Below are 21,116 nucleotides of genomic sequence, written 5' to 3' on the forward strand. Positions count from 1 at the left end.
GCCCTTAGGGCAATGCTAGACACAGAAAGCACTCAATAAATGTTAGCTGCTAAGGCCACCTTTATGTAATGGGGGAAGGATAAGTCTCAGGACTTTCAACACATTAGCACAGCATTTGCCAATTAAAAGGGCTCTTTCACATTCTGACATTGTGCTTCTGTTGCCGAATCTCAGCTGCCGAATCTCAGCTGCCCCAGGACAAATATAAAAGTGGAGGAAGAGTTGGAGGAAAGGGAAAAAGTAGCTTTAATTGCCAGACAAAGAGGGGAACCCAGCAGGCTAGAGCCTCCAGGACTGGGCCTCCCCTCTGAGGTACAGGTAGTGAGGAGTCTTAGAGTGTTTGAGGAGCAGGGCGTGATCAGCTCATGGGCATTTTCCTGATTGGTTGGTTTGTGGTGAGGTCACTGGGAGTCAGCGTCATCAACCTTCTGGTTCCAACCCGTCTGGGGTCTCCGTGCTGTGGACAGCATCCAGGTGACTTCTTCCAGCCGGTGGGGGCTTCAGCACCTGCAAAACAGCTCCAAGGACATGGCTCAGAATATTATCTAGAGGCTTTGAAGAAGAGCTAACTAAAGGTCCTTGACTTTGTTGACCAGCTGAACTATCCTTATTCTGAATTGCTTCACTCTTCTCACTTCTCTGATTAAACTGATTCTTTGAAGTTTTTCTATAGAGAAAAAGGCAGGTGGAGGACGTGAGTGGGGGCCACTCTGGGAAGGCCTCCCAGGGTCCTGCTCAGTTACCTTCAAAGGATCCGAAGTTAAATGAATGCTATGTGATTTCTCCCACACAGAAATTTGAACAGAGCAGTAGTGCTCAACCTGGCTGATCAGCAGAAGCCCTGTGTAGCTCTTTAACTGTGCTGCCTGGCCCTTTGAAGTTGTCATCTCTAGTGGTAGGCCCTGGGTATCTATAATTTTAAAAAATCTCTGAAAGCAATTTTGCAAAACGGATACTGGAATCTAAGGGGGCAATAGCTAGAGCTAAGTTGTCCTGAGTGTTTGTGCCAGGCACTAGGCTAACACCTTTACCTAATTTAATTAAATTCTTACCTGATTTTGATAGGGATAGAGTAGGTACAGGTGGTTGTAGAAGTCCCAATAGGGGATCATGGATTAAGAGGGAGACTGGGGGATGTTGGGAGACTGAAAGTTCAGGAAGGCCATCAGAATGAGGCAGCCTTGCTTCACCAGTGGAGGTGCGAGAATTGCCTCATGTCATTGGGTGGGGAATGGGATGAGGCCTGCTTTCAGATTCAGACCAAGGGCAAGAGTTTGAAAATCCGCCCTTCAGCTGATTTGAATACACACCTTACCGGATACTAAGGAGGAGCTACTACTCCTGGAAAGGAAGAGGCGGGCCTTTCCAATCCCCACGCCCCTTGGATGATAAAACCGTGGCCCACCGGATCATCCTGGGGCAAAGCTTCCTCTCCTGCCGGCCAGCTTTTCTCAGAAATGTCCCATCCTAACCTGTTCCTTGCCTATCACTTTGTTTCTGGCTGCATTCCTTTTGCACAGAGGCATAAAGAACTTGAGCCTTGGTGAGTCCAGACACAGGGTGAGTAACTTGAATTTAAAACTGTGGGTTCAAGTCCCAATCTGGGTTTTGACTGGGTTCAGGCCGTTAGTGCTGTCAGTTTCAATTTCATTTAATTCTCAACAGCAGCACCACGAAGAAGCTACTACCCGTGTCTTTATTTTGCAGATGAGGAAACTGAGGTAAGTAAGCCTAATAAAACTATCACATTCACATAGCTGATCAATGGTTTAGGACCTGAGCCCAGGTTTGGGCTATTAACTGCGTTTTAACTGATGCGTTCATTGACTCATTCACCCAAAATTAATTTATTAGGGATGACCTGAGGTAATACCCGAGAGCGGGGGTATGTGAATAAAGATCTCCATCCCCGTGCTCAAGAAGTTCATGGCTTTTGTTGTTGTCGTTCAGAATGAACAAGAATCGCCCAGATTGCCTCATTTTAAAAGATAGATATCTTTACACAAGATACTACCAGCCTCCTCCTCTCAATGGCCATTTACAGAATCCACCACCGTTTGCAATGCAGCCTCCCGGTCTGAAGGTGGGCGTCTGCCCATCTCCAGTGTTGAGAGATGCTGGGGCAGCCTTCAGGTTCCGTGTTAGCAACTTCTTAGGGTGAACCTCTGCTCTCCTGGCTGGGGTTGTGCCATTCTCTTCCAGTTCAGCACGCTAGCCATTCAGTCCCCTGGGTAGGCTAATCAGTAAGGCCGTGGGGTAGGAATCCCATCAACACAGAGCTGATAGGCTGGCAGTTTTCCTGGGATAAAACCTGTCGCTTACACCTAAACTGACAACTGATACCAAACAGCCCAGCCAAGCAAACAGGACAGACAGGCCTACGTTTTAGAATTGTGAAATGTTAACGCTGGCCAAATCCCTGGATCTGGAAACTAAGCTGTGGAGTCTCTAACCTGGCTGGGACTGGGCTCCTGCCATCTGCGACCCCTCACTGCCTCCTAGAGTCAGAGCTGCGCAACGTTTCAAGAAAACGGCACTAAAGTGCAGCAATCATCACCCTGGAGCAAGCAAAGAACCGTCCTTGGTTGATGGCCTCGGAGGGCGCCGCCCCCGGAGCGCAAAGCCACCGCACCTTCTCCAGTGCGCAGGGGAGGAGAGAAGGTTTGGAGGTAGAGGTCGCTCTCCGGATCGGTATTCAGGTTGCACAGAGAAGGGCGGCAGCGGAACCTTTCTCCTCTGCCTCCCTCTCGCTTCCACCCGGGTCCAGTTGGGGCCGGACGCAGTGGTGGGGGCTTGTAAACATGGAGTCACAGGGCGCTGGGACTGCGGAGTCGTCCTCTCGATTGGAGGCTCCGGCACCCACTGACGACCGGCTTTTCCTGGTTAAAGGTGTGGTGAGGTGCAGGTGTTGGGGTGAACTCACTCGGGGCCGTAGCTTGCACTGGTGCGGGCATTCCCACGCACACTTCGCTTGGGTGCCCCCCAGAGTTTAGCGATGCGTTGGGGTCTGGTCCCGGGAGAGCTCTCGTGTGTGCTGCATTTACCCCATTCCCTCTGCAGTTTCTCTCTTGCCCTTCCTTTTCTAACTCCCACTATCGGTTTTTCCTCCCTGGGAGCAATTTCACGGAGCTGTCCCCGGAAAGAGGAGAGGGGACTCTGTGCCTATTCTTTGCTCTTGAACAGATATCTTGGAATGGCCTCAGAAACCAGAGGTCATGGGGTTACACAGCCGTTGTCACTTATCTTTGACAAGAGCTACTTAGCTATCGGTTCTCTAAATTTCAAAAGTGGTTTTAAATAGTGTCTGACACTGAACTTGTGCACATCATTTTAACTTCAGAGTTTTTTCTTTTCCTGCCCTACCCCTCTGGCAGGTGGAATTTTCCTTGGTACTGTTGCTGCAGCGGGAATGCTAGCTGGATTTGTTACAACATTATCGTTGGCTAAAAAGAAAAGTCCTGAATGGTTCAATAAGGTTTGTGACACCAAAATCCGTTCATAGCATTATTATTTATAGGTCAATGTCAGCTGTTTTGCATAGCAAAAGTAAAGACATAGCAAAAGTAAAGAAAGTGTTGATGGCCTTTCATATTACTTTAAGAAGTAAGCCAATATGCACCTCATAGATTCAAGACGTGTGCAAATTAGTCAACTGTCTTTATTTTGATTTCAAAAGAAGTACTAAATTATGTGCTTTTTAAACTTTTAGCACCACTTAAAAAAAAAAAGCCAGTTAAATTTTTGAGACAGCGCTGCAAGAGGTACTTCTGTCTCAGACATGTTAGAATGTTGAAATAAAGTGCATGTTAGTATCCATGAAGAACATAGGTCGGCTCCTTGAACCCAGTGACCTTGCTCCATAGAATATTGCCTGGCACATAGTAAGTAGGTGCTCAATAAGTTTTGGTTGAATGACTATAATACAGTGAAACTATTTTCTAATACCTCTTATGCTTAAAGACATAGGTGCCTCTCCTCTTCTGCCTGTTCTTAGCAAGGATTAATCTGCTATTCACAGGTGTAGGGACTATGGAGAACAAAGTATTAAGTTTGTCAGAAGACTTTATGATTCTATAATCCTGTGGGATTCCAACATAAATAAATTTGTAGTATGAAAGTAGCTTAGAAACAAACCTCTCTATATGTAAGTTTCTCAAATAAGTTGGGAGAAGGATTAATCCATAGAGTGGTGCCAGGGCAGTTGCTAAGCTATCAGGGAAGTAAACTCTAGTTAGTTACCAGCTCCCATTAAAACTAAGTACCAGGGAATTCCCGTTGTAGCTCAGTGGGTTAGGAACCTGATTAGTATCCACGAGGATGCGGGTTCAAAGGATGTGGCATTGCTGTGGCTGTGATTTAGGCCGGCATTTGCAGCTACAATTCAACCCCTAGCCTGGGAACTTCCATATGCTGCAGGTGTGACCCTAAAGAGCAAAAACAAAACAAAAGTACCAGATGAACTCAAAAGTTAAGGGTGAAAACAAAATGCAGCTAGAAGAAAAGAGAAATTGACTGTGACTTTTGGGTGAGGGAAGTTTTAGCAAGCTTAAAAGCATTAAAATGCATCTTTGACCAAAAACAAACAAAAAGCAAAATAAGAGGATAAAAGGAAGCCAAACTAGGGAAATACGATAGCCCATATGACAGATATACAGCTTCAAAGAATATTAATATATGATTAATGTACAAATCAGAAAACTTTATTTTTTTTAATTTTTAATTTTTTGCTTTTTTTTTTTTTTAAGGGCTGCATCTGTGGCATATGGGAGTTCCCAGGCTAGAGGGAGAGGTAGAATTGGAGTTGCAGCTGCCAGTCTATGCCACAGCCACAGCAAGATCCAGATTGGAGCCACATCTGTGACCTACACCGCAGCTCACAACAATGCCAGATCATAACCCACCGGGCAGGGCCAGGGATTGATCTTGCATCCTCATGGACACTAGTTGGGTTTGTAACCTGCTGAGCCCCAACAGGAACTCCCAGAAAACTGTAAAAGGCCAAATAACATGAATATGCAATTCAAAAGGCTCATAACTTAGACAAGTACTCATTCTCTGTAACAATATAAATGTAAGTAATTTGTATGTAATTTTTAAAGGTTTCCTTTTTGAGTTTTTGTACTAATACCATTTAATATTGGCTAACTCGAAGCGGTCCTCATAAAACAGCATTGTAACTTAGTACAGCCTTTTTAAAAACACTTTCTTTTTTTTAATTTATTTTATTTTTTTATTATTTATTTATTTTGTCTTTTTGCTATTTCTTGGGCCGCTCCCGAGGCATATGGAGGTTCCCAGGCTTAGGGGTCTAATTGAAGCTGTAGCCACTGGCCTACGCCAGAGCCACAGCAACGCGGGATCCGAGCCACGTCTGCAACCTACACCACAGCTCATGACAATGCCGGATCCTTAACCCACTGAGCAAGGGCAGGGACCGAACCCGCAACCTCATGGTTCCTAGTTGGATTCGTTAACCACTGTGCCACGACGGGAACTCCTAAAAACACTTTCTAGTGTGTATCAGCATATAAAATCCAAGCCGCATCTGTGACGTATACCAGGGCTTGCATTAATGCCAGATCCTTAACCCACTGAGTGAGGTCAGGGATTGAACCCGCATCCTCATGAATACTAGTTAGGTTCTTAACCTGCTGAGCCACAACAGGTACTCCTAATTTTTTGTCAAGTATGGTAGTATTTTACAGATGTAGATTTTTACCTTAATATTATGTCTTGAAATCAGAAGGAGCGTCACTGTTTATTTTCTAGTTTCTTATTAATATTTGCCATGAACTGAATTTTTATGCGCCAGGCATTTTGCACATATAAAAGTCCTCGTATGTCTTTTCTCAGATTTAGGTCACCTCTCACAGGAACTCCTCTTTAAAATGTCCCCTTCCTGGGCCCATCATGCCCTGTGTATATATGTACATGTAGTTCTATCATTGCCCTTTCTGTTTGGCTCGTAACTAGCTCCGAGGTGTCTGCGTTGCCCACTCCCCCACCCTGGGACTGAAATGTTTTGTCAGAAGGCATTATTCTGTTTACCTAGCACAGAGCCATGCATACTCAAGTATTTGTCAGAGAAGTTGTCACTTAAGTCATGCAGTTATTAAATAGCAAAGCTGGTATTTGAACTTGGGTTGATCAGACTTCCCAACATGGTGCTTGCACAGAGAGTCATTGATTTCAAACTCTCCGGAGGTTTATCCTTTCAGAGCTGATGAATTTTACCCACGGCTTTCTGGCTTCATTGCAGGGAAGCATGGCCACGGCTGCCTTGCCAGAGAGCGGCTCTTCCCTTGCCTTGCGAGCCCTGGGCTGGGGCTCACTTTACGCGTGGTGTGGTGTTGGCGTGATCAGCTTTGCCATCTGGAAAGCTTTAGGAGTTCACAGTGTAAGTAACGACACTCTTCTAACTGGTATCTGGAATGTTTGTTCTACTTGACGAGGTCTGCATCTTCCAGGTTCTCAAATTTGCATATAGTTTGTTCCGCTGTCTGGGAAGTGATAACAGAATTGACTGAATTCTTACTAATAACTAGGCAACTTCTCATTACTAGTATATCATATAAATAACTTAAATATTTGAAGGTGGTGAAACTGCAAATATAATTAATGGCTAATTCATAGCAAATGTTCTATGTAAATTTTTACAAGAGCCACTCATTCAGTAAAATTACTTAATGTAGAACTTTCTATGCTGCTTGACATCCACATATATATAAACATCCTTGAATATAGTTAAAGAGTTTTTAAATTAACATTTAAATTATTAATGTGTTCACACATTACTGGAGAAAGATTCTAAAACCTGTGTGTGTGTGTGTGTGTGTGTGTGTGTAATTTATTCACCAAGCTAAAAAGCTGTATATTCAGAATAATTGGCTTCTTTTTATTTAAAGTACTTGTGGAACGTCCTGTAGACCAGGCTGTTTGTGACAGGTGAGAATTGGTGGTTTAGAATGTATGGCACAGTGAGTTGATGAAAAGAGGTTCTGGATATATTTGGAAGGTAGGGGCAACAGATTCATTATAAGTCGAATGTGGGAGGTGAGAGGAAAAGGCAAGTCAAAGACATGGCCAGGCTTTTGGTCTGAACACCTGGAAAATGTATGGGACCATTGTGAGAGGAGCAGGTTAACAGGGAACAGTGTCAGGAACTCAGTCTGGGACTTTGGGACTTGTGAACTTGAGGTATCTGTTAGATAGGCAGGAAGCAGTTAGAGAAGCCTGGAATTCCAGGGAGAGGTGCCTGGTGAAGATAGAAATTCGAGACTCATCACTGTGTGGATCGCATTTAAAGCCAGGAGATTGGGTGAGCTCACATTGGCAGTGAACTAGAGAGAAAAGAGGTCTGAGGAGGAGCTCCTGGGCATCCCGAGGTTTGGAGGTTGAGGAATGAGAAGGTTTCTCTACCCAAGAGGGAGAGAAAACCAAGAGAATGGTGACTTGGCCACCAGGTGAAAAGACTATTTCAAGGAGGTGGATGCTTGGGTATAAGTGGCTTAAGATAACTGGTAGTTTGCCGAGTTAGCCCTGTAGTTGTCATTGGTGGGTAAAGCCTGAGCGGAGTGGATCCAAAAGAGATTGGAGGAGAGAGATTAGAGGCAGTGTGTATGGACAAGTGTTGAGTTTTGCCATAAAGGGAAAGAAAGAAATGGGGGTTGGGAGTTCCCATCGTGGCTCAGCAGGTTAAAATCCTGACTAGACTCCATGAGGATGCAGGTTCCATCCCTGGCCTTGCTTAGTGGTTTAAGGATCCTGTGTTGACGTGAGCTGTGGTGTAGGTCACAGATGCAGCCCAGATCTGGTGTGGCTGTGGTGTAGGCTGGCAGCTGCAGCTCTGATTTGACCCCTAGCCTGGGAACTTCTATATGCCACGGGTGCCACCCTAAAAAACAAAGCCCTCCCCCCCAAAAAAAAGAAGAAATGGGATCATAGCTACCAGAGGGAATGGGATTACGAGGGGGTGGTGTTTTTGTTTCTAAATTGGGAGAATTAACAGCATGTGTGTGTGCTGATAGGCATGATTCAGAAGAGAAGGAGAATTGCTGGAGTAATAGTATTATTATTATTTTTTTAAACTTTTTTTTTTTTTTTCCTAGGGCCACACCCACGGCATATGGAGGTTCCCAGGCTAGGGGTCTATTCGGAGCTACAGTTGCCAGAGCCACAGCAATGCCAGATCCGAGCTGTGTCTGCAACCTACACCACAGCTCACAGGCAATGCTGGATCCTTAACCCACTGAGCGAGGCCAGGGATTGAACCCGAAACCTCATGGTTCCTCGTCGGATTCGTTTCTGCTGCGCCCTGACAGGAACTCCAATAGTATTATTATTACTGAATTTGTCATATTTAGTTCAGTTATAACCAAACATAGGCATTACCTGGAGTTCCCATTGTGGCACAGTGGAAATGAATCCGACTCCTCTGTGAGGATGTGGGTTCGATCCCTGGCCTCGCCCACTGGGTCAGTGAGCTGGCATTGCTGTGAGCTGTGATGTAGGTTGCATATGTGGCTCGGACCCCATGTTGCTGTGGCTATGGTGTAGGCTGGCAGCTGTAGCTCTGATTTGACCCCTAGCCTGGGAACTTCATATGCCACACCTGTGGTCCTGAAAAAAAAAGCAAAAAAAAAAAAAAAAAAAAATTAGGCATTATTGTACTTTTCACCCAAAACATGCTGATAGACAAACAGATGTTGTTTTTCTCCTGGTCTAACTTTTATTTTTAAAGTAATGGTCTGCTAGTTGTTGGTAACAATAAAGTAGGGGTTACTTGGAAAAGTTAGAAAATCTGTGACTGAAGATTTTTGATTTTTATTGTTACCTCAGTTTTGCTTTTGAACAATGTAAATTCTCTTCTTCCATTTCAGGCACTGTACCAGATATTTTATTTTATTTATTTATTTTGTCTTTTTGCCATTTCTTGGGCCGCCCCTGCAGCATATGGAGGTTCCCAGGCTAGGGGTCCAGTCGGAGCTGTAGCTGCCAGCCTATGCCAGAGGCACAGCACCGCAGGCTCCAAGCTGTGTCTGCAACCTACACCACAGCTCACGGCAGCGCCGGATCCTTAACCCACTGAGCAAGCCCAGGGATCAAACCCGCAACCCCATGGTTCCTAGTCGGATCGCGAACCACTGAGCCACGATGGGAACTCCACGTACCAGATATTTTAGACAGCAGATGATTTAATCTTCACAATAACTATGAAGCAGATATTAATATCCCCCATTTTATAAATGAGGAAATTGGGACGCAGATGAAGTCGCTTGCCCAAGATCACAGAGCTTGTATTTGGCAGTTAAGATTTGAGCCCACATCTGATGGTCTTCAGAACCTAGACTTCCCCCCGCCCCCGCCCCAGTTTTACCTCCCTTAGTGCACCTGGGAAGTAAGGGCGTATGTAGGAGCCAGCACATGGGGAAGGAGGGGTGAGCTTGGTCTTGACGGTGGCGTGATCCACACGGTCTTGATAAACCGACAGGTTTTGTGGGGTCTCTTAATGGGGACCTCATCTCCTGACATCATTTCTGACACAGTCTGAAATAGGACCAGCCTTTCTTTTCTCATATAATATGAAAGCAGTTATTTAAAAACAAGTGGAAAAGATTAGGAGAAAACATGTCTAGTAATAATATGTGACTGAATTATGGGTATGTGGGCGAATTTTTTTGTTTTACTTAAACATGTATTTAACAATACTGCTTTCTAAAAAATAGTCCTAGATTTAATTTATTCAGTCTTTTTTTCATTTTTAGGGCCACACCCATGGCATACAGAAGCTCCCAGACTTGGGGTCAAATTGGAGCTGCAGCTGCCAGACTCCACCAAAGCCACAGCCACGTCAGACCTGAGCCTCATCTATGACCTATACTGCAGCGCATGGCAACACCAGATCCTTAACCCACTGAGCAAGGCCAGGGATCGAACCCAAATCCTAGCTGGGTTCATAACCCTCTGAGCCACAATAGGAACTCCTTAGATTTTGTTTTTATTAATTCATGCTGACTATATAAAGCACAACTGCCTAGGAGGTCACAGAACTTCCTTGACTATGTATGAAGTCTGTTTTGGGGGCATAAATAATAAAGTTATTAAACTTTTAGTTTCTCTAAAAATGAGTCTGTTGGCACTTCACATTGAGTGCATGGAATTGATCGGTATGTTTCTAGAGTTGAGTAATGCAGGTCATAAACTAGTAGTAAAGTTTAATACTAGGTATTTGAAAATATGAACAGTCTTTGATTTAAAAGAGTCATAATCCAGGTTTTCATAGACCAATAGAATTGGGTTGTTTGAATTACATTATATGCTTGAGAACTTGGGCTTTATGGGCTAGACTGTGCTATTTTAGTTTCTAGAATGTGAACTTTGTTTTATGGCACTGATAAGAGGATTATTACCTAAATAACAATATTTAGGGGAGAAACAATCTTTTCTGATTGGCGATATTGAATGTAAGGGGACTTGGGTTCTTTTTATAATACATCTTCATGTCTTTACCCAAAAAGAGAGAGCGCGAACGTACACTCCCTCCCTTGGGTCATCAGGCAGATGCGTGTAATTTCCACGTCTGAGAGTCTCACAGAGACATGAACCCACTGATAACTGTTTTTAGGACACATTTAAAGCGGTAGTGTTTATTCATTTGTCTGTTGAAAGGACTTTTGTGGGCCTGTCCTGATCCTGGCACTGAGCTAAGACCAGGTTCCTCAGTAGATTGTTGATAGGCAAGACTTAGGTTTTATTTTATTTCATTTATTTTTTTGTCTTTTGTCTTTTGAGGGCTGCACCCACAGCATATGGAGGTTCCCAGGCTAGGGGTCTAATCGGAGCTGTGGTTGCCGGCCTATGCCATAGCCACGGCAACTCGGGATCTGAGCTGCATCTGCAACCTACACCACAGCTCATGGCAACGCGAGAGCCTTAACCCATGGAGTGAGGCCAGGGATTCTAGCCTCATGGTTCCTAGTTGGATTCATTAACCACTGAGCCACGACAGGAATTCCATGACTTAGGTTTTAAACATTATTGGTTGACTTTCCAAGGACCCTGCTCTGAGGCTTGTGCAGAACAATTGGAATATTTTGATTCTGCATTTTGATGATAAGTCAGATTGCCCTGATTCTAGTCATGAACTTTTATCACCATTCACTGCCTCTTATTTGGAAATGTCATCTCTCAATGAGTAAGGAAAAGTTTTAGTCAGAAAATCTTGAGTAAAAATGGTTCCAGTCTGTACACTCAGTATGTAATTGAGATGGTCATTCTAGATAAATGCAGTTGAATCAGAATTCCGCGTCAAATAGAATTGTATTGAATCTGTGGTATAACCCCAGTTCCATCAAAAAGGGTGCCATCTAACGGCTGACTGAGAGCACCTCGCCTTCCCTGTCTTAACTCACAGCTACATCTGCTGGCCTAAAAGGGAACATGTTGAAAATGCTTAAAGTAAAGCTCTTCAGTTTTTTAGAAATATTTTGGATTTACTTAGTGTAGACTTTCGTTTCACATGGAATATGTTTAATACATCAGATAAAAATATAAATTTGTATTTTACACAGTGGTATCATGTCATCTGAGGTCCTCAAAAAGGAGCTAGTAGAAGCTATCTTGTCAGCTGGCTGAAGCAGATGAGTGTGCCCAGAGCTTAAAATGGGACCCTGTCTGCCTTCTTATAGAAATTAGTATGGGTCTAGCCTGGCATTGCCCCACCAACTCTACCCTGCTCACCAGCCTTGGGCTTGAGTGCTTAGTATTCATCAGTTATCCTGAACTACGGTGTTTTCTCAGGTGATCATGGTTGAGGCAGCATTAATGTTACCACAGGAACTTAATTGTGAGAAGAATGAATGTTTACTGTGGCTTCATGGTTCCCTAAGGCCACTGTGCTCATGCTGCTGGGAGACTGACATGTTTGGGCCATGGGAGTGCAGATGGTGGTGATATGATTAGATTGTTTTATTAGGGCAGAAGTTTTAAGTTTAGAGAATAGTGGAAATAAATGCTCTTCAGGCAGTAAATAAGCATAGCAGTGACACTAACTGGTAATTCCCCAATTATCAAAAGAAAAAAAACATGCCACCTACAGTTACTTACATGTGAGCTTTTTTACCTTTTATCATTTGTAGTAGGTATTGATGCTTGAAGGGTTTCTTCCAGAGGTTGAGCATATTTATGGTTAGACTGTCTTGTATTTTTTTTTCCCCTTTGAGGGAAAAACATTAGGTATATAAAAAGTTCCTAATATGATTGGAATTGTTATAGCTTTTTATGCCTGTGAACCCATATTCTACCCTTGTTTGAGGTGAAGTTGTCATCTCAAAAGACTGGTCAGAAGCACCCACTTCTAACAGTGACTGTGGTTTCGATAGAATTATGTTCGTGATACTTAGTGTGGTTAGGATTTATATGTCGTTTACACTTGTCCTCATAGGAGCTAAAACCTCAATGGTAATAAAACCATGAATGGAATAATTTTCAGTTATTATGAAATACTTTAAATCATCCAGAGATTTAATTTTTGTTTGTTTGTTTGCTTTTTAGGATCCACCCATGGCATATGGAAGTTCCCAGGCTAGGGGTCAAATCGGCGCTATGGCTGCTGGCCTCTGCCAGCCACAGCAAAGTGGGGTCCAAACCACATCTGTGACCTACACCACAGCTCATGGCCACGCCAGATCTTTGACCCACTGGCGAGGCCAGGGGTCGAACCCACATCCTTATGAATATTAGTGGGGTTTGTTTTTGCTGCGCCACAATGGGAACTCCCAGCAATTATAATTTAAAAATTAACATAAATGGAGTTTTGTTTGGTTTTTTACCATGGGATAAGAGGGATTTGTTTTTTTTTTTTTTTTGTCTTTTTTTTTTTTTTGTTGTTGTTGTTGTTGTTGTTGCTATTTCTTGGGCCGCTCCCGTGGCATATGGAGATTCCCAGGCTAGGGGTTGAATCGGAGCTGTAGCCACCGGCCTACGCCAGAGCCACAGCAATGCGGGATCCGAGCCGTGTCTGCAACCTACACCACAGCTCACGGCAACGCCGGATTGTTAACCCACTGAGCAAGGGCAGGGACCGAACCCGCAACCTCATGGTTCCTAGTCGGATTCGTTAACCACTGCGCCACGACGGGAACTCCGGATTTGTTTTTATTTACATATATTGGTGTTTATTTTTAAAGAAACATATTTAGGACCTGTCTTTTTTTAAAAAAAAGGTTTTTTTTGGGTAAAAAAAATATGTACTCATTGTTTTAAAAAAAAAAAAAAAAAAAAACCAGTATGGGGAGTTCCCGCTGTGCCTCAGTGGGTTACGAAGCTGACTAGTATCCATGAGGATGCAGGTTCTATCCCTGGCCCCGCTCAGTGGATTAGTGATCCAGCATTGCCCTGAGCTGTGCTGTAGGTCACATGTGGCTTGGAACTGGAGCTGCCATGGCATAGGCTGGCAGCTGTAACTCTGATTCTACCTCCAGTCTGGGAACGCCCATATGCCGCAGGTGCAGCCCTAAAAAGTGTAAGGGAAAAAAAAAAAACCCAACAGTGTAGAAAAGTTCAAAGAAGAAAAAGTCTCTGGAAATCTTGAATTGTAATCACTTGTTACAGTACAAATATCCTTTTAGACCTTCTATAGACATGTTCATATAATTGTATATAAATATTGTTTTACTGTACTACTCCGGAACTTTTTCACTGAGTAGTCGTATGAACATCACTGCACAGCAGAGTACATAGATTCCATCACTCTTAATGGCTGTGTGGTACTCAGTTGTATAGTTTACTTCAGCCAACAGCATCCTAGGTAGTAACTTTTCACTATCAAACACCATAGTGAACTTGTATAGGCATACATATCTTTGTACTTTTCTTGGTCAGGAAATTTGTTCTAAAGACAGAAGATATTGTTGAATCAAAGTGCATTTTAGAAATGTTTTTGATATCTATTGCTAAATGGCCCTCCAGGAAAGTTTATATGTTTAGAAAATATCAGCAATGTATATAAGTTTCATAGCACCCTTGCCATTAGTGGCTTTTATTACTCTGAAGTTTTTGCCAATCTGATAGATGGAAAATAATTTCTTCCTTTATTGGGTCTCTCTGAAGACCCCATTGCTGGAAAGGCTTTTATGGAAATAATCTGTGATTGGAGTCCTGGATACTCTCCAGCCCCAGTCCTGCCTCCTCATCTAAAATAGGTTGTTTTTTTTCCTCAAAAGCCCAGGCCTCTTTTTCTTTAAAAACTAAAACATGTTAAAACATAGATATTTAAATGTTTCTCTAAAAATTGTCATTTGACTTCTGTACTCTAAGATCTTTTTTTTTTTTTTTTTGTCTTTTTCTTTGTAGGTCTGCATGTGCAACATATGGCGACTCCTAGGCTAGGGGTCCAGTTGGAACTGCAGCTACTGGCCCACGCCTCAGCAGCACCAGATCTGAGCTGTGTCTGTAACCTGCACCATAGCTCACGGCAACGCCAGATCCTTAATCCACTGAGCGAGGCCAGGGATCGAACCTGTGTTCTCATGGATGTGAGTCAGATTCATTTCCACTGAGCCACCATGGGAACTCCAAGAAAGATCTTTTAAGAGAAGTAATATTACACCTTTTCTCTGGGACAGTATTGGATGCACTCTAATAAAAGTTATTTTCTCAAGCTCTTTATTGCTGCTGCTAGGAGTACTTTTATATTAATATTTAGGCTCACTTCTTAATTACCTATGACCAGCTTGAGGGCTTTTGCCAAGTGCAATCACATTTCTTTTGACTAGCAAAAATTTCGTTTTATCAACATCATGGTGTATCTAGTATTAAGTACCTTTATTCTTACACTGTATTTACTTATTCATTTCAAATGAAAACATCATCTGTAGAGTGAATGCTTGAACCCCATATGTAAAAGAAGACTATGGAAAAGATTAAAAGTTCATAACTTCTAGGATATCTAAGAAGGAAATAGACTTCATGATACATACTTTTCATGGGTTCACATCAAAATTAAAAGCAAATCTGAGCCTAGTGGCAAATTGTTTGATGGTAGCCACTTCTGAGTGATGTGCAGGGGGCTCTGGGAAGTGGCCGAAACCTTTCCCTTCTGCGTCCTCACCTGGTTTACTTAGAGCGCGTCCAGAGATTCCTGCCAGCTTCTGCCCGCAGGATGAACGCTTGTTTCTTGTTCTGATTGGCAGACGTGGGCAGCCCCAGCCTTGCTTCCTCTTCCTGATGCTACTTCCTAGCCCGCCTGGAAGGCGGTCGTCATGAGCTCGCAGAGGTAGCCCCGTCTGTCAGGCTTTTGGGCCTCCAGACAGCTTAGGCATTGAGGGATGTTTTTCCTGGAATCATTCTGAAGTGAGTTGGAAGTGGCACCGTGCGTGAGTTACATTCAGGTCTGAGGCGACAAGGACGTCTCTCTCCCCCTCATTTCCCAGTCATCGCAGCTCTGGTGGGATCGGCACATCCCTGTGGGGAGAGGCACCTGTGTGAATGCGGAAGAGCAGTTTGGTGACAGAGACTGAATCGAAGGGACTTGCCCAGTGTAAAATACTGACGGAGGTGCTTTCCCAATTTTTTTTTTTTTTTAAGCCAAGCGTGGGGGTGGGGGTGGGAATCGGCTGTTTTGGCATATTGCCAAGATTCCTCTTTAAAAACCTACCAGTTTCCTTTTATAAGTAAAATAGGACCCCAAGCATTTTATAAAGTGAGAATGTGCAACAATTACCAGGAAAGATAAGCTCTGCCATAAAAGCCTTCTCCTTCCAGGCCTGACACATACTAGGCTTAATCACCTCCAGTAGGTTTGCAGTCTGACTCCACTAGAGGAAAGGTAGCCGTGATTTCTCCTGGGTTTTCCTTTTCTTTGTCCTTATTTTCATATACTGAGAAAAGAAAATTGGACTCACTTGAGCAGATCTCTAACCAAGCATCATGGAGTGAAGACTCAATAGCAAACGCTTTCCCCTTAAGCTTTGTTTTTAAAGGTGCCTATTATTGGTTATCACTTACAAATATCTAAAACTATGGAAAATATATAGGTTGATAAATTTGTTATATTATTCATTTATCAGTATATCAGAATATGAAATATTCTCTCCAATTTTCCTGACTGAAATACTTCTAACAATTTTTTTTTTCCTGACAAAAGAATTTATTGGGAAGGGGCGCCCGGGTGCAGAATAGCAGGGTAAGGGAACCCAGGAGAACTGCTCTCTAGTTCTAACAATTTTAAGAAGAAATCTTTTTTTATGTGCTATATCTTTCCACAATACAACCTGTGTTGAGCATAATTTCACTTTTTTTTGATGTCCAATGTATAATTTTATTATAAATATAGAGAAAATTTTACAAATAATTCATAAGCAGCCTTAGCCAGGTAAAATTAAATTACACAGAATAGCATAGATGGGAGGAGGTGAATAGTCTGTGTCAGGGTTAGAAAACCTTAAAAGAGACACCTGAGTACCTAGAACTCCCAGCCAGCCCTCTTTGAGGGGGTCAGCTCAACACAGCATGAGGTCAGGTAATGAATGTGAAATAAAAGCTTTCTTTCAACAGCCCTGAGGAGGGTCCATCTGTGCAGAAGATGTCTCTCCCTCCTTCCGCCTTCCTTTTTTTAAATTTTCTTTTTTTTTTTTTAAACTCAATGAATTTTGTTATAGTTGTACAACAATCATCACAACCCAATTTTACAGTATTTCCATCCCGAAACCCCAGCACATATCTGCTCCCCAGCCTGTCTCCTTTGGAAAGCGTAAGTTTTTCAAAGTTTGTGAGTTAGTATCTATTCTACAAACAAGTTCATTGTATCCCTTTTTTTAGATTTCACATGTAAGTGATGGCATATGACATTTGTGTCTCACTATCTAACTTCACTTGGCATGCTAATTTCTAGGTCCATCCATGTTGCTGCAAATGCCATTATTTCTTTCCTTTTTATGGCTAAGTAATATTACATCGTGTATATGCGCCACATCTTTATCCACTCCTCTGTTGATGGACATTTAGGTTGCTTCCATGTCTTGGCTATTGCATGTAGCGCTGCGGTGAACATTGGGTACATGTTCTTTTCGAGTCATGGTTTTCATCTGGATAAATGCCCAGGAGTAGGATTGCTGAATCGAATAGTAATGCTATTTTTTTTTTTTTTTGAGTAATCTCCAAACTGTTTTCCATAGTAGTTGCACTAGTTTACATTCCCACCAAAAGTGTACAAGGGTTCCCTTTTCTCCACACCTTCTCCAGCATTTATTGCTTGTAGACTTTTGGATGATGGCCATTCTGGCTGGTGTAATGTGGTACCTCAGAGTAGTTAGTGATTTGCATTTCTCTAATAATTAGTGATGTCCAACATCTTTTCATGTGTTTTCTGGCCATCCATATGTCTTCTTTGGAGAACTCTGTTTAGATCTGCCCATTTTTTGATGTGATTGTTTGTTTTTTTGGTATTGAGCTGCAGGAGATGTTTATATATTTTGGAGATTAATCCCTTGTGACTTGATTCATTTGCAAATATTTTCTCCCATTCTGTGGGGTGTCTTTTTGTTTTGTTTAGGGTTTCCTTTGCTGTGCAAAAACTTTCAAGTTTAATTAGGTTCCATTTGTTTATTTTTGTTTTTATTGTCATTACTCTAGGAGGTGGATCTGAGAAGAGTATTGCTATGGTTTATGTCAGAGTGTTTGGTGTGTTTGCTTCTAAGTGATTTATAGTATCTGATCTTATATTTAAGTCTTTAATCCATTTCGAGTTTATTTTTGTGTATGGTGTTAGGAAGTGTTCTAATATCATTCTTTTACATGTGGCTGTCCAGTATTCCCAGCAGCATTTATTGAAGGGACTGTCTTCTCCATTGTTACATTCTTGCCTCCTTTGTCATAGATTAGTTGGCTGTAGGTACATGGGTTTAATTCTGGGCTTTCTATCCTGTTCCACTGATCCGTATTTCTGTTTTTGTGCCAGTACCATACAGTGTTTCTTGTAATTTATCAATCTTTGCTTTCAGTTTATTTCCAAGATCTTGAGTCATCTTTACTGTTATCAGTCTAAAGTCTTTTTCATGGAGATTGGTAATCTCCAGAGCACTGAGCTGTTTTTCTGCCGGTTTTTTCTTGTTCCCTTATCTGAGTCATAATTCTCTGCCTTTTCATTTTGGTGTGGTTTCCCTTTTGCTGACAATAGAGTTGTAGCGTTTCTTGCTTCTCATGTCTGCCCCCTTGTGGCTGAAGTTGGTTCAGGGGCTTGCTGGGGCCTTCCTGAAGGGAGGGACTGGGGCCTGCCCACTGGTAGGTGGACCTGATTCTTATCCCTTTGGTGGGTGGGGCTTTGTCTCTGGGTATGATTAGAGGCAGCTGTGTGGTCTTTAGGCAGCCTGTTTGCTGATGGGTGGGGCTGTGTTCCCACCTGGTTGGCCTGGGGCTTCTCAGCCCTGATGGGTGGGGCCAGATTTTTCCAGAATGCCCAGCTCTAGAGGAGTTCATGCTGATGATTATTCCCAAAACCTTTGCCTCCTGTGTCCCTCCCCCACAACGAGCCACAGTCACCCCATTTTCCCAGGAGATCCTCCAAGAACCATAATCAGGTCTGATCTAGATTCCTATGGAGTCTCTGCTCTGTCCTGGGACCCAGAGCACATGGAATCCTGTGTGTGCCTTTCAAGAATGGTGTCTCAAAAAAAAAAAGTTGTTCCCGTTGTGGTGCAGCAGAAACAAATCTGACTAGGAACCATGAGGTTGCAGGTTTGATCCCTGGCCTCGCTCAGTGGGTTAAGGATCTGGTGTTGTGGTGAGCTGTGGTGTAGGTCTCAGACATGGCTTGGATCTTGCGTTGCTGTGGCTGTGGTCTAGGCTGACAGCTGTAGCTCTGATTTGACCCTAGCCTGGGAACCTCCATATGCCGTGAGTGCTGCCCTAAAAAACAAAAAACAACAACAAAAAAAACGGACTCTTCATTTTCCCCAGTCCCATGGAGCTCCTGCACACAAGCTCCATGACCCACAACACCAAATGCTCTGGGAGCTCCTCCTCCAAGGCCTGGGGACCTGATGTGTGGGGCTCAGCGTGAATCTCTGCAATACAGTTACTTTCCAGTCTGTGGGCCGCCCACCTGTTGGCTGAGGGTTTGCTTATATCACGTTATCGCCCCTCCTAACATCTTGATATATAGCCTCTTTGTCTTCTGGAGTAGGATGTCTTTTTTGATAGTTTGCACTCTTTGTCTGAAGGCTGTTTGGCAGATGGTTGTATGGTTGTAATTTTGTTGCTTTTATGAGAGAAGTTGAGCTCCAGGCCTTGCCATCTTAATCCCATCTCTCCACTTTTCCCTTTTCTTTCTTTTTTTCTTGTTTTTTTTTTTTTTTTTTCCGTCTTTTTAGGGCCAAACCTGCAGCACATGGAAGCTTCCAGGCTAGGGGTCCAATTGGAGCTACAGCTGCCAGCCTACACCACATCTGCAGCAACGTGGGATCAGAGCTATGTCTGCGACCTACACCACAGCTCATGGCAATGCTAGATCCATAACCCACTGAGCAAGGCCAGAGATCGAACCTGTGTCCTCATGGATACTAGTCAGGTTATTACTTCTGAGCCACAATGGGAATTCCTCTCTGCTTTTTCTTGATGACTCAGATATATCAGTTATTATTTGCTTCTGTGCTTACAAATTCTGGGCATTCATAACTCTTATTCTTTTTGTACTTTTCCCTGATCCCACTTTGGCTCTTATTGTTCACGTCTCTCTATTCTTTTCAGGTTCCTTCTTTGCCCTGTGTTTTCTCCACAGTTCTACCTGTTCAGGTGGCTTCATCGGCTTATCGACAACTGCCAGGTCTGTGTCTGCAGCCGGACCCCTGAGCTCCCAGCTCATGGGCCTATTTGACTGGACACTGATGCTTGGATGTCCTGCAGGCCTCATGTGTGGTCCCCTCTAAACTTGATCCCATCCCACCCCCAGCCTACTCCTGGGTCACTCCCAGTGGAACGGCAGCATCATGCAAAGAGCTGCCTAGAGAGAAAAGCTGGATTTTATTCACGACCCCACTTTTTCTCACCCCTGTAGCTGATCAGTCACGAAGTCCTGCTGCTCTGCAACTCCCACAGCCGCTATAGCTGGGGGCACTTTCCTGCCCAAGACTGTTATCACAGCTAATCTCCGTCCTCTCTGCCTCCCACCTTGGCCCTCTATGGTCCTTTCTCTCCACTGCTGCGAGAACGCCCTGGCCTTCGTCGTCCCCAGACCTCCTCTTTCAGCTGTGCCACTCACTCGGCCTTTCTTTATGTCTCCATGGATGAGATAGCTAGGCTGTTGCCCTATCTGTGAGAGAGAGTGTTGGGGGCAGCAGACAGGGCCTGAAGCAAAGGGGGATGGACGTTTCCATGACCTCTGGCACCTGGCAGTGGACTCTTAACTCTGATTGCTGGAAACAGAGATGCAAGAGCATAAAATAAGAAAAGCTTATTTTATGGGAGGAGCAGTGAGTGAGTATGTGTGTGAGCCCATACCTGTGTTATGCTGTAGTAGACATGAGTGCTGTGTGCTGTAAAGTTCTGGGTCTCTGGCTTCATTTGGTGAGACCATATGACCAGTTCTGGCCAATGAACAGAGAGAGTGTCAGTTCTGGGCAGAAGGATTTAATTGCTGGTGCGAGACCTTTCAGAGGTCTTTCTCTCTGGCATGGTGACCAGCAAGGGTTCATCAGCCAGGGTCCTAGAGTGACTGTGTTGCACAAAGGCTGTGATGGGCAGGTAGTATGAGCAAGGATGAGGCCCCTGCGTTTTGAAGGCACTGATGTTTTGGAGGGGTTTTTTGGTTTGTTTGTTTGTTGTCTTTTAGGGCCACACCTGCGGCATATGGAGGTTCCCAGGCTAGGGGTTGAATTGGAGCTGCAGCGGCCAGCCTAGACCACAGCTACAGCACTGCAGGATCCGAGCCAAGTCTGTGACCTACACCACAACTCATGGCAATGCCAGATCCTTGACCCATTGAGCGAGGCCAGGGATCAAACCCGAATCCTCATGGATGCTAGCTGGGTTTATAACCTCCTGTGCCACAGCGGGAACTCCTGGAGTTGTTTGTTGAAGCATAACCTTGCCTACCCTGATTGATACCGTATGTATGTATCTCT

General features: G+C 43.7%; 1 protein-coding gene and 2 long non-coding RNA genes across 4 annotated transcripts in view; 2 read left to right on the top strand and 1 right to left on the bottom strand.

Moving 5' to 3' along the window:
- Positions 229–1,039, bottom strand: LOC110259916. The gene is made up of 2 exons (XR_002342397.1): positions 744–1,039; positions 229–507 (listed from the first exon to the last, which is right to left on the bottom strand). It is a non-coding gene; the product is annotated as an uncharacterized LOC110259916 (long non-coding RNA).
- On the top strand, positions 1,370–2,496 carry LOC110259913. Its single transcript, XR_002342395.1, has 3 exons — positions 1,370–1,560; positions 1,666–1,721; positions 2,351–2,496. It is a non-coding gene; the product is annotated as an uncharacterized LOC110259913 (long non-coding RNA).
- Positions 2,738–21,116, top strand: part of TMEM242 (transmembrane protein 242) — a 50,362-nt gene continuing 31,983 nt past the window's right edge. Inside the window, exons 1-4 of one of the 2 annotated variants that reach the window (XM_005654358.3) lie at positions 2,738–2,889; positions 3,375–3,475; positions 6,260–6,397; positions 14,353–15,982. In XM_005654358.3, the coding sequence (XP_005654415.1) occupies positions 2,802–2,889; positions 3,375–3,475; positions 6,260–6,397; positions 14,353–14,388 (363 nt within the window). In that variant the 5' untranslated portion in view covers positions 2,738–2,801 and the 3' untranslated portion in view covers positions 14,389–15,982. Of the gene's footprint in view, positions 2,890–3,374; positions 3,476–6,259; positions 6,398–14,352; positions 15,983–21,116 lie in introns of those variants that run through there. The other variant, NM_001185165.1, reaches the window with a different exon arrangement.

Source organism: Sus scrofa, chromosome 1, assembly GCF_000003025.6.
Source record: "Sus scrofa isolate TJ Tabasco breed Duroc chromosome 1, Sscrofa11.1, whole genome shotgun sequence".
NCBI classification, from domain to species: Eukaryota; Metazoa; Chordata; class Mammalia; order Artiodactyla; family Suidae; genus Sus; species Sus scrofa.